The sequence below is a fragment of the Centrocercus urophasianus genome, unplaced genomic scaffold (assembly GCF_019232065.1).
Source record: "Centrocercus urophasianus isolate 14NV4802_14NV808 unplaced genomic scaffold, USGS_Curo_1.0 seq_13, whole genome shotgun sequence".
NCBI classification, from domain to species: domain Eukaryota; kingdom Metazoa; phylum Chordata; class Aves; order Galliformes; family Phasianidae; genus Centrocercus; species Centrocercus urophasianus.
Window position 1 is genome coordinate 39,532,420 of NW_024884475.1, and position 13,174 is coordinate 39,545,593.

General features: G+C 40.0%; 1 protein-coding gene across 5 annotated transcripts in view; it reads right to left on the reverse strand.

The window, feature by feature from the left end:
- Nucleotides 1-4,332: 4,332 nt before the first annotated feature.
- SLC4A4 (solute carrier family 4 member 4) overlaps nucleotides 4,333-13,174 on the reverse strand; it is a 227,988-nt gene continuing 219,146 nt past the window's right edge. For all 5 annotated transcript variants that reach the window (XM_042812002.1, XM_042812001.1, XM_042812003.1 and 2 more), the window contains 3 exons: nucleotides 8,751-8,847; nucleotides 5,289-5,368; nucleotides 4,333-4,419 (listed from right to left, as the gene is read on the reverse strand). In XM_042812002.1, coding sequence (XP_042667936.1) covers nucleotides 5,325-5,368; nucleotides 8,751-8,847 — 141 coding nt within the window. In that variant the 3' untranslated portion in view covers nucleotides 4,333-4,419; nucleotides 5,289-5,324. The remainder of the gene's footprint in view (nucleotides 4,420-5,288; nucleotides 5,369-8,750; nucleotides 8,848-13,174) is intronic.

Here is a 13,174-nt window from a genome sequence, read left to right on the forward strand (position 1 = left end):
GGGATTTGTAGATGTCTTCCTTTTTGTTACTACCTAGTGTGCATTTACCTATTTTTCCCCATTTTCATAACAGGAACATGCTGACTTCTGCAGAGAATGGTCATCTGGGTAAGTGCAAATTTAAAAAAGCTAAGGCTCTATGAAGTATGTGTGAAGGGTGTGTGAAATTGATAGCTGCCCTGGTTTGCTAATTCCCATCCCCTACCAGCAGTCTCTTCTAAGAAGTGAGGCTGCTCCCAGGAGAAGACAAAAATCTCAGTTTTAGATGGAGATGGGTCTGTTCAACTGTCATTTCTGAACAAAGTTATATTTTGTTCCCCAAAAAGCTTCAGTAAATTATTTCAAGGGAGTACATCTGTCGTTAACTCACTCTTACAGAGCCACATATCCCAAATCTCTTTGTGTTTCTAAAGGCTGGCCCCATATTTCTCTACGTGAACTGGTGGGGCATTTTGAATATTCTCTCCAGCCAGAGACCTGCCAGACATTTGGCCTTAGCAATGGTAGCAATGACAGTGGTGATCTAGGAATCTTCATTCAGTCAAATCAAACGGAATACATAAAATTAAAACCAAAAAACATACAACTCTCCAGTAAATGCATAAAGTTACTTTATTTTCAGTATACATTTAATTTTGAAAAATATAAATGCTAAAATATCTCATCATCTTCATCTTTTGATTCCATAAAAGTCACAATAGAAAGCTTCATAAAACTGTAAAATACTATGTTATAAGGAATTTCATGTTTCATATTAGTGGAAAAAAATTTAATATATTGAAATGTTTTCTGCTTTTTTTGTTTTTGTTCCACCATCTTGATCCACTTCATTTTACATTAATTCTTTATTCTTTCCTCCAAAGCAAATACAGACTTAAGAGAATTAAAACTAATAAAAGTATCTGAAAGTGCGTATTGATTCCAAGGAAAAAAAAAAAAAGTAATGCATACAAATATATGTCAACCTTGACAACAAATAATTAGTGGCTACAGAGGCAGGCAGTCACCATTTTCATGGGCCTGGGACAAAGCTATCTGCAGTTCGTTTGTTTTCACTGGGTGATGGCAGGATTTGTGCCCTCAGTTGGTACCTGTTTTTGTAGGACTTCTAAGATAAACTGTTTGGGGGAGTTTTTTGGGTTTTTTTTTGTTTTGTTTTTAATGGACTCTTCTGATTTCAGAAGAGCCTTCCCAGAAGCCAGAAGTGCTTATCCAGGTTTTCTCACCAACTGTCCAGTTCTGAACCAAAATTAGTTTTAGTTTTATTGTTACAAGGCCTACAAAGTGCAGTGAAACTCACCTTGTGGTGACATCAGCCTATCAAATGCTATTAGGCAGCTGCTTTTCACTGCCTTCCACCTCTTGGTGCCAGCAGAGCTCTTGCGTGCTGTCCTTGTGGTTGATTAATTTTTTTTAAAGAAAAAAAATAGAAAGGACACACAGCCTTCAACAAAATGCTGTTGTCAGGAAGCAGGAAATAAAAATTTTCCAGCTTCTGTCTCCATCCAGAGTTGTTTTTGACATGGAAAACTACAGCAATCTTTGTCCCATCCCTTAAACAATGCTACCCTCTGTACAACAGCTCGTCTGTTAACGTACAAAATAAAAAAGAGAGAGAAAGATCTAGATCAGCAGTCAATACATTTCAAGTACATTTAACATGGTTCAAAAGTGGAAGACCTCATTTTTGTGAAGACAAATCACCAGGTAATAGCAGATGAAAGGATGTATGATGTGTGTGTGCGTATATGCATGTGTGCAGTATGCTGCATTCTGAGCATACTGTAGCTGGGGGGAGGGTTCTTTTGTCAGTGCTCTTTTAAGGAAATCTTTTTCCCTATATTAATCTGTGCTGATCTTTCCTTATTTGGATTTCTACAAATAAAGTGTCTGGGCAAAACATAAAAGCTCACATGTACTGTGTACATGATGACACTTGAGCCTGTTTCCCCTTTGGTAGTCTGCGACTTACTTTCACCAAGGAATTAAAACAGTTTTCTACATGTTAGCATTGCACTTCCCAGGTTCTCCGTCCTCCAACTAGTCCTAGCAGGCAGCAGAAGGGATCACACAGTGGCTGCTTTTCTGGCTGCTTCAGATAGCTCCTCACCCTTTTTGAAGCAGGTTTGGGCTGCATTTATGGGATGCTGATATCTCAGGGGCAGCAAAGAGGAACAGCTGCTCTCCCTTCTTCTTGCGCTGCTTTCTCACAGTAAACAAAAATGTTAGGAAAGCAGAATTTTAGATTCCTTGGTAACAAGCTGGGGAATGTACGTGTGTGTGCATGTGTGTGTGCTGTGCCAATTCCTCTGCAACTCAATCCTATTTGTGCAGCAACGAGCACTTGCACAAGACTGTGCAAATAGTACAAAAATAATATAAAAACAATAATATTATTACAGTGCATATAATTGCATCTTTTAACCAGAACTAGTATCTGGGAAAAAAAGAGTCCTAGTTTGCAGCTCTGATTGTTGTTGTGGTTGTTACTAGCTTGTGGATGCTAAAATTTGGCATATAATGTCTCTCAGCACCGTGATGAAATGCTATTTCCTTAATCAACATGGACTTTGGTTCCTTCACAACAGGTGTGGAAGCCACTAAGCTCTACTTTTTTATTCATTAGGAAAAAAAAATGAAACAAAGCCATGTGTTAGGCATTACAAAATAGTTTCTGCAAGTGCGTTTTTTAATGCCCAGCACTGGGGGCTATTAGGGACTGTCCCCCCCTCTGCTGCTGCTGCTGGGCAGCCACTCTCACTGCTGCTTCCCTGGTATGCTTCACTGCAGGGAGCTTCATTTTTACAACGAAGCGTTTGCAGTGTGTCATATGAAATCCTCGCACTTGAAATAAATGTGCTGGAAGGCCAGTTTCCCAAATGCTATTTTATATGTGCATACTCAAGTTCACTGTATACCCACAGCAGAAAAAATGATCTGTCACAAGGCGATGCTTGCTGGGTTTAAAACCAAAAACCTGTCACTGTGTCACTGTGCCTAGCTGATTTGCTACCGATATGTCATCGTGTATGGAAGGTTTTGGTTGACTGGGCAGAGGGCCGAGCAGTCAAGGTGTAAGAATAAATTCTGTATGTGATAGAAAGCAGTGCCTGGGCTCTGTCAGTTCTCGAGGAGGATCTAGAACATGCATCTCAACTGCATGCAGGGTGTTTCCACTTGCACACATACACACACGTGCACACACGGATGTTTCACATGAAAGAATTCTAACAATACTGCATAGGAAATCAACAAAATGAATACAATCAGCATCGTCCACTGACACTGTTAACCAGTCAGTATTTCACTTACCAGCAGTACACTTAAGACTCATCATCCTAGATCATGAGAGATTTAAGTTATATCCCATCTCCTTCATAGTGAAGTTAGATTATTCATAAAAAACAAAATGACCCTAAGTAGTACAGAAGCTTCAGAGTAGAAGGTGTTGATAAAACTGATCCAGCCCTATGCCATGTCCTGGAGATTGTGTATTTTTTTTTCTTTTTTTGTAAAAATCACATTATATATGGTACAATACATTTTTACAGAAAGCCTGGCATCTAGAAATAAGAGGTAGAACTACTCAAAACTATACGTTTCCTGCTGCAGGAAAAATTCATTTTTCTTTACAGTAATTAAAAAAAGGTTAAAAAAATTGACAAAAAAAAAGTCATAGGTTAGGCCCCCATAATTTAAACAAAATAATCTAGGAAAATAACACTCTTCAATGTACCTGACAGATTAAGTCCATTAAAGTGTTTTTTAAAAAAAAATTGCATAGGAAAGGGACATTTCAAAACACATGCTACAGTGATGGCAATAATTTGTCTGTGCTGGGAGTGAAGTACCTTTTAGTTTTCTTTCCTGTGTTACTACGAGTACAGGCTTTAAGAGCAAGTTAGTATTAGCAGCACTTTCCAGCATCTTAGAGCAGTGTAATAAAGACATTGAATTAGCCTGGAGGTCAGTTTTGTTCTGCCAGACAACAAACAAACAAACAAACACTGATTCACAACTAAAATAATGCCAGTTCCCCTGACATTTCACAAAAGTATTATATTATATCCTTAATACTTCTGCCCTCTGCTTGAAAATGAGATGTGTGCATGTCTAAGCAACGGAGAAGGCAAAAATGAGTCTTGGTCAAAGTGGAAAAATTGGGTGAGGATAAATAAGAAGAATTCTGGAGGGGGAAAAGGGTGGAGCGGGGAGCACAGAATGTCTCATTTACTTACGCAGGTGGGGAGCAGAGAGCATTGTAATATTTGGCTAGTGACAAAATAAATTCCATATAAGACTTAACAGACAAATTACAAAGTAGTTTCTGTTCCCTTGCTCCTCCAGAAATAACCATTGTCTTCAGGCTCAAGTTCTATTCTAATTTGAGGCACAACTTTTACTGGAGTTCGTGGAGGGCTGCGAAGAAAAAGAAGACAAGGTAGGTAAGTGTATGGACTATTTTAGTGATGCTTGATGCGCTCTGCAGCGCTCAGCTGAATTCTGAAGAGTGCATTTTCTGAGGGATCAGTTCCTGAAAAACTGTGCAACTCCAAGAAGAAAAGATATATTTATAAACAAAACAGAGTGGCAGCTGGTTCACACCTCAAAAACTGCAGATCCTAGTACTTACTGGGCACAGCACGCTGTCACATCTAGAAATGGAAAAAATGCTCAACTCCCAATACCAAGTGTATCAGCACAGACCAGTGCAACACAGCTTTCTGAAACTGGCAGCTTACAGACACCAAATAAATAACTCAGATGGGAACTGGTAATAGAAAGCTCTCTTTGGTACCAGAACTTACTGATAGGCCTGTGCATCACGTAATATTATTTAAATGAATTGGTCCAAACACTGCTCATGTCAGGGACTAAGCCTACTGATTTTGTTAACAGAGGAGCTCCACATACCCAGAACTTGTGCTTCACACAACTAACTGCCTGTATAAGTTTATATATTTTTAAGTCATTTAATTTTTTCCCATGTGGACATGTTTTTCTAGACTTTTCCCAGTTGTTCCACAACTTTTTGCTGATTTGGACCCCAAGACCTACATGAGTACTGCGGCTGGGGTCTAACATAAGGACAGCAGAGTACTTATGTAAGCTAGTCACTCTCTCCACACTATAAGGCCATGCTGGGAATTAAGTTAGGATGTAACAACTGCACATTAGAAATTCTCTCCAAGTGTTTTCTAAGAGTTTCCTGTAGACAGACAGGGACTTCGCCTTGTGGAATTTCGGTGCACTGTGGCACATACAAATTGCATTTTACAAATACTTACCTTGGCATAGTGTGTGACTGAAGAAAAGGAATTTTATCAGCACGACGTATGGCGTTCAAGGAATGTTGGTGATTTTTCTTCTGTCAGGGAGGAGAGAAAAGATCTTTTTTGTCATTGCATGCAGCACTGATGGTTTCTTAAACCCAGCAAACTCTCACATGTATTTAGCAGTGCTTTTAACTGCTGACTTCCTTCTATATTAATTTCACAGCTGGTAAATGAACATGATAAAGTTAAGTCTCTCCTCCAACATACAGAATCTGAACTGCCAAAACAATGGTGATTGATTTGCAGGGACTGCCCTGTGAGCTGCATTCAGCTGCATGCTGAATGCATGCGTATGCAGTTGTACAGCCAGGAGCAGTCACTTAGCTGCCACAGAAGAGGCTGCTAAGCTGCTCCAAGTAAACAGCCCATGGGAAAACTCACTTTGTATTCACCAGGCCTGCACTGCAGCATAGCAAAGGGTGTCCACTTCATGTATGCTTCCCGGGGGAAGCCACAAGACACTGACTGCAACGCTGGTCTCAGCCCAGCGTGAGGCGCGAGCATTTATGTGTCTGTTTTGTGCTTAGAGTTGCCTGACAAAAAGGAGTTGGGAATCCCTCAATCAGGGCTTGGGCACACAAAGCCTAGATGGGAAATTCCCAAATTCCATCTCAGAAAAATTACTCTGTTTCTTGGCCTCTTTTCAGCACGTTTACATCTTGATACTTACCTTTCATCTACAACTTAAGTTACCCTGTGTTCCCCCACTGTAGCATCCAAACTCCTTGCATGAAAACAGGTGGCTTGTTGCCTGTAATCACATTCATTTCCTGACCAGCATGGTGAAATGTACTCTTTTTTAATAATAATTCTATTCTTGCTATTGCTGAAGGGAAGCTAAAGAGTAAAAAATGAATTTTGTGTTTGAACAGAGAAACAGCTGGAATTCACTTCTCTGCCTTAGTAATTGAAGGGTAAATAATTTGTCAAGCACTCTGAAGATGCAAAATATGCTCAAGTACTGAATGCTATTAGTATTATTATTATTAATATACTTTGAGTCTTGGAGCACTGGGTGAGTAGGGTAAGACCATGATGTGGATGGATTCCAGCTACTTTTGCTAATACAAGAGCCTGATTTTTTTTTTTTTTTTTTTTTGCCTTGTTACTAAATAAAAGCTGACAAATCAATTTCTGATTCATAATACTGCACACATACACAAACAAACAAACTGCTGCTTGGCCCATGGACGTCTCATCCCATGTTGTCTGAAAGGGCAATCCAACAAACAGGTTTGTGGTAGAAGTATTACCATTTCCCTAATTATTTCAACCCTGATGAACAGTGTACCCAATTGTAAGATCCTGTGCAACATGTAAGATGAATTTGGTTTAAGCATATCAGGGCATTTTCACAGAAAAGTGAAGATGGTCTGTTAGGTTCAAGGTTGTTACACTGAGAGTATGCAATTAGTAAAGTAGTTGTCTTTCTCTTTGGCTTTGTTTTAGAATGTTAATCTCTTAAGTGTTCATTTATCTAAAAACACAATGCAATGCTTAGGGTTGCCAAATGCTACCACCAAAAGCCAAGATAGTTAAAGACCAGCTCCTAAACACAAATCCTACTTAAGGAATCTAAAGATCAGTGTTTCCAGGTCTTATTCCTAGAAATCTTATCACCAGTAATGCAGCAGTACTGATTTACTGTTATCATTTGTTCCCATCTCGTGACAAAACAGCATATTATCTCAAGACTGAACTCACTGCTCATAATATTGTCAGAAGTCGCTGCAAAGGCAAAAAAGCTCATGTCAGTTGTTACTTCTTATTCATCTCTTAAAAGTCTATGAGAAGTTAAAGTGACTGAAAATTAAGGCGTAGTTGAGTTGGAGACCTGTAGCTAGCAGTGTTCCCCAAGCACCAGTACAGCATCCGGTATTGTTCAACATCTTCATCAATGACTTGGAAGAAGGGATACAGTCCACCCTCAGCAAGTTTGTTGATGATGCAATACTGGGAGGAGTGGCTGACAGATGAAACGTCTGTGATACCTGTGATTTCAGAGAGACCTGGGTGGGCTGGGGAGTTGGGTAGAGATGAACCTGATGAGGGTTCAACAAAGGCAAGCGTACAGTCCTATGCATGGAGAGGAATAACCATATGCACCAGTGCAGGTTAGGGGCTGAACTGATGGAAAGGAGCTATGCAGAGGACACCCAAGGTGTCCTGGTGGATTACAGGTTGACCATGAACCAGGAGTGTGCCCTTGTGGCCAAGAAGGCCAGTGGGACCCTGGGGTGCATTAAACAGATCATGGCCAGCATGTCAACAGAGGTTCTCCTCCCCCTCTACTCTGCCTTGGTAAAGCCTCATCTGGAGTACTGTGTCCAGTTCTGGGCTCCCCAGTTCAAGAAAGACAGGGAACTCCTAGAGAGAGTCCAGTGGAGGGCCACAAAAATGACTGGGGGCCTGGAGCATCTCCCCTATGAGAAAAGGCTGAAAGACCTGGGACTTTTCAGTCTGGAGGAGACTAAGAGGAAGATCTTATCAATGCTTAGAAATCTCTGAAGGGCAGGTGTCAAGAGAATGGGGCCAAGCTATTTTTGGTGGTGCCCAGTGACAAGACTAGGGGCAACAGACAAAAACCAGAATACAGGAATTTCCACTGAAACATGAGAAAGAAATTCTTTACTTTGAGTATGACATAGCACTGGAACAGGCTGCCCAGAGAGGCTGTGGTTCCTTCTTTGGAGATATTCAAAACCCTCCTGGAAGCTTTCTTGTACAACCTACTATAAGGGAACATGCTATTGCAGGGAGTTTAGACTGGATGATCTCTAGCGGTCCCTTCCAACCCCTACCATTCCTTGATTCCAGGATATTAACCTAAGAAATAGAAAGACACAATAGCACAAAAGCAAGTCACCTAAGAAGGGAAATGTGTTAAAGGTCAAATGATCACTGCCTTGTCAGTGTAATGAATAATGTCAATCAATGACATGCTTAATTATTCTTTCAAAGTGCTGAGTTTTGCAACTGCTTGGAACCTAAGGAAATAAACAGTAACAGGACAGAAATGCAGTTCAGACATGCTGCAAATCCAGAGCAATAGACTCAGGAAAAATAAATGCAAACCATCAGCAAATTTAACATAAAATGGCAAAGGTCAGAAATGGACTGAGTGGATGGGGGAGTTACAGAGAGGAGGAGAAAGGAAGTTATCACGAAACATAGCTGGACAAAAGCAGTTTAAGCTGGAGGCACCAAAAGAAATAACACAGATTTTGGAAAGAAAAAAGAATACATAAAAACAAAGGCAAATACTGTCATAACTCAGAGACCTGGAAATTAAAAACAAACAAAAACCCCACACTTCTGAAACAATAGAAAAGCTTTTAAAAAAATTAATTTATATATATATTTTGTACTGCACGTCAGAGTCACGCAGGCATGCAAGAGGTTAGTTCTACTCACTGTCGGCAGGTTTGCTATCACTTAGGAAAGGTTCCTGCTCCATGATGTCCATTGGTATTTTAATACTTGGGACTTTTTCTGAGTAGGGGCAGTCAGACTGTGAAAGAAACGTGTAAAAGTTCTTAGAAAATTTCCACTGCTCTCTTACTGTCACCCACAAATTAATATCATCCTTCACATAATTTCTGTAGAAATCAGGAGAAAAGTAAAAGAAAAAGAAGGAATTCTGTAGACCAGCTGATGGCCTCTTCATTTTAAACTGGATCCCTCTTGCACCTTACTTTCCCTCTTCACACTATGGAAGTAAAGCAGACTGAAAGAATAATCTTATCTAAGTAAGCGTTATCTTTTCCTCTCTCCACCTCACCAGTTCCTATGCTACCAGTTTATAAGACACAATCTGAGTCAGCTTGGGGTTGACTACAGGAAATAATGGATTAAACATGCATTTGTTGGCAGAAATGATAGGGCACTGGCTTCTGAGAAATCTCACCAAAAAGTTTCTATTCTTATTGTGATTCCTATGAATTATAGCAGGACAATCTCTATATTTTTTTTCTCCCTCCAAACTGTTCTACAAGGAAGTATCAGGCAGACAATCTTTAACTTCTATTGTACAAAGAAAGAGTTTTCCTCTTTCTATTTGTTACTTAAATAAAGTCAGACCTAGTCCCAATTATACCCCTGCTTACAATAAGATATTTCATCAAATCCAGAATTCATGTAATCCCACCACACAGGAGATATGGCAGACTGTTCAAGAAGAATTACAAGCGCAGAGAAAAGCTGTACTTGTTAGCAAGCCTTACTCCAAGATAGCTTTCTGCTGAAGTCAGCGAGCTTTTGCTCAAATTATCAGCACTCTGTGACCACTGAGTCCCCACTGTGTCCCACTGGTTCCAATAATAACCCACTTGCTTGTGCTTAGAAGGTGCTGAATTACTTGGCTTTTAATTAATTAATTAATTAATTTTTATAAAACAGTTTATTGTAAGCAGAGAAGGGCTGATACTGTTTGACTTGGCAAAGAAATTAAGGTGATACATGCCAAGTGATATGTGCCAGAAATGTTAACCTAGCTTTATTCCTAGAGAGAATGAGACAAAGTATGAAGTATAACACTGCACTGGGGGGAATCTGACCTAAAAGTCAGAGTAGGAAAACATTACAGAAACCAGAAAATCTCTCTTCCTGGGTCTTCTTTTTAGTTTGTTTTGTTTGTTTGTTTTTAATGTTACAGACATCCAGTGCAGTGCTGTGTGTACTCCACTAGCAAAATGTTTCCTCAGATGCGTGCATATATATTCACGTTACTTATTTTTAACAAAGCTATATATAAGCATAGCTCAAATAAATTCTAAAAAGACATGGAGGCAATAAAGCCATACCAGAATTCCCATCCATTTGGAGCTATGTTGTAAGCAAGCTAATCCGTCCAACATATTACTGTTTTGCTGCTAATAAATAAAAGATCTGTGGAATAGGAGTGCTCATACTCGAGCTGCTTTAAACTTGACCATGTAAAAAGAAAAAAAGAGATAGAGAAAATGCCTATGGTTGGCGAAAGTACTCTAAAGGGGAAAAGAGGCTAACACATCACTTCTGATTCTTAACCTAAATATAACGTCCCAGTGTCTTTTTTAAAAATTGGCTGGTGCTTCCTGGATCATGCATTTTGGACATGAAATCTGAGACAAAATTCAACTTTCCACTACACACAAGCTTAGGTAAATCCAGCAATTAGTGGCTGTAATTTTCACCAAGTTACTGAAAAACTTTCTTTGCAGCTCCTTTCTTGCTGTCCCTAACTGCCAGCAAACCCCCAGTGAGAACTAATAGTAAATCCTAACTCGTGCTAAAGAGTGGTCTCTGTTAATGCCAGGTTTTGCTGTGCTTGTTTACATAACACCACTTGAATTCACAACGTCCAGCAATTCTTCTCTCAACTCTTATCAGTAGAATGCCTGCAAAACCCCACAGTACTAATTTTAATTTTAAAGAGGCATATTTCTGGAATGGAAAGGGTGACAACAATCAAACCAATAACACCAAGTGCTTTATGTTCAGGAAGCTGGCAAAAGCAAGTGCTGGAAAAAAAAAACAAGAACAAGTTGAGTGAGAACATTTTGCTTAAATTCTGTTACCCACGTGATTGAGTACTGTACCTGAAAGTCTATGAGGTTTAAAATACACCAGATACAGTAGACATGGGTCAATCATAATGAAGGAAATTAGTCAAACCTTTGTTGACTTTTCAGTATGTACAGCAGGACATCTTCTTTCACTTTCAGTCATACAAATCTACTGAAGGAAACCCTTGACCTTGGCTTTCCACATGCTGGAGCCATTGAAATGAAAAGGGAGGCCTGTGCAAGGAACACCTTTCTACACACAGTAGTACATAAATGTGCGTATCCTGGGGCGAGGTAGCTTGCAGATGATAGCACACTATTGAAACATCAGTGTCAGAATTTTTACATCCTGTTTCATTGGAGTAATAGAAGAGAAAAAGCATTTCTTAAGTTGTCTCCCACAGCTGAGAGGGACAACGTGGGAATGTGCACATGTGGTTTTCTGTTGATGTGATACCAATAACGTAGAAGTCTTGGATCTCATCAGCATGTTCTTAGGTGAGAGCTTTCCTGATGCTTGAAGCTTCTACTTTCCCTATTAGTCATACAGGCATGAGCTGAAAGTCTCAGCAGGACCTGTACTGCTAAGAAATGCGTCCTCAAGATTTCTTGATAGAAGAGTGCAGGAACAGAGTAGTCTAGTGGCCAGTGCCTGCTAGGAAGGAAGGGAAAGGGGAGTTTGCTGTCTGAAATAAGGAGTAATCTTCAGAGCTGGGATTCAGCCTGATTTAATGAGGAGTGGATCCAAGCTACCTCCTATGTCACCGCACCCTCACTACAAAATTCCTAGTTTTGATTCTTGTGTATATTTCCTGCATTATAGAGCATACATTCTCTGAAGAAAAGCCACTGTATATTTTTTCACTGGAATAGCTGGACTTTGTTGCCTCTAACACAGCTGTCACGTAAGGGACTTGAGCTCCAGTGTGTTCTCCATCTGGGTCGTGGTTGTGTTTTCTGTCCTGCCTACCTTGCGTAAGGCCAGGCATCAGAATGATCTGGAGGAACTCTTGGAGCTGCCATATTACACTAGAAGACACATTATCTCACTCATCTGATTGCATAAATAGGGCTACTGTGGCAATTCTGCTCAGTACAGGAAAGATGCAGATGATACACAGTAGAAAAAGCAGAAGTGCTGCAGGACTGCTCTGCTGTACTGTCACCTCACAGTGTGGTGGCAGCAGTGCTTCCCACAGCTAACCATGGCTTGCTTGCACTTTCCTAAGGCTTCACTGCAAAAAATGCTTCTGGGAAATAACACTGACCCAGTAGCTCCTTCTTCAGGAATTTCCTTTTCCTGAGGTCGCTGTTACCCACTTTGCATCAACCAAAAAGGCCAGGGGGCAAGCAGGCAAACAACTGAGGTTGCTGTTCCTCTGTCGTACCACACAAGACTTCAGAACTTGGGTATTCCTGGCTGCAGGTTAGTGAGCTAGGTGTGAATGTACAAGAATGGGTCAGCTGGCTTTTCCTCCCAAGGCATAATGCCTTCTCATTTTATTTCTCCAGCTCTGTATTGATGTGGTATTTTCCAGCTCCAGGTGATCTTTGTCTAAATCACATGAAAAGTCTTTCTTCATTAACTCTGGAAATTACACAAGCAGAACTTCTGATGCTATGTCAGTGTTCTCCATGTAGCTCATAATTAATGAAGCTTAGCTCCCTTGGTACACAGTCATCCAGCAAAAAATGATGCAGACTGAGGCAACCAGCTTTCCGAAGGAAGTTCACATTTCTATATGAAGTGCTCTGTAATCAGTGTGTTCACCACTTTCATTTAAGTTTATAGAATTTGAGTTCCCACGAGGTCTGAGTAGGAAAATGTTTGAAGGCACAAGTACCACATTTCATCTTACTACATCTACAATAAAAAGTATCATTTTCTAAGGCACATGGTCTAATCAGGTCACCACACTTAGTACTGAATTAGCAAGGTAAGTTAAACTACTACAGTTTCTGTAGGTATATACATGCTGCAACCTGAGATAGAAGCAAAGAGTAAAATACACTGCAAAAGGGCACGTATGCTATTTAAATGTATTAAAAACAGACAACAAAGCCTCTCCTGAAACATGACAAGACTTAACTTTTTGTGCTTTTAAAAAGAATAATTAGAAAAGAGAACAAAGCAGGCTGTTTTCAGAAGCATCAGAGCTGCTAGAGAAAACCTTTCTCCTCCTAAAACATAAGAGACAATGAGGGGAGAAAGGCAGAGGAAGGAGGGGAAGATGAACTAGACAGGATGATACAGGGTATTCTAGTAAAGAACATAACAGTCCGCAGATATCT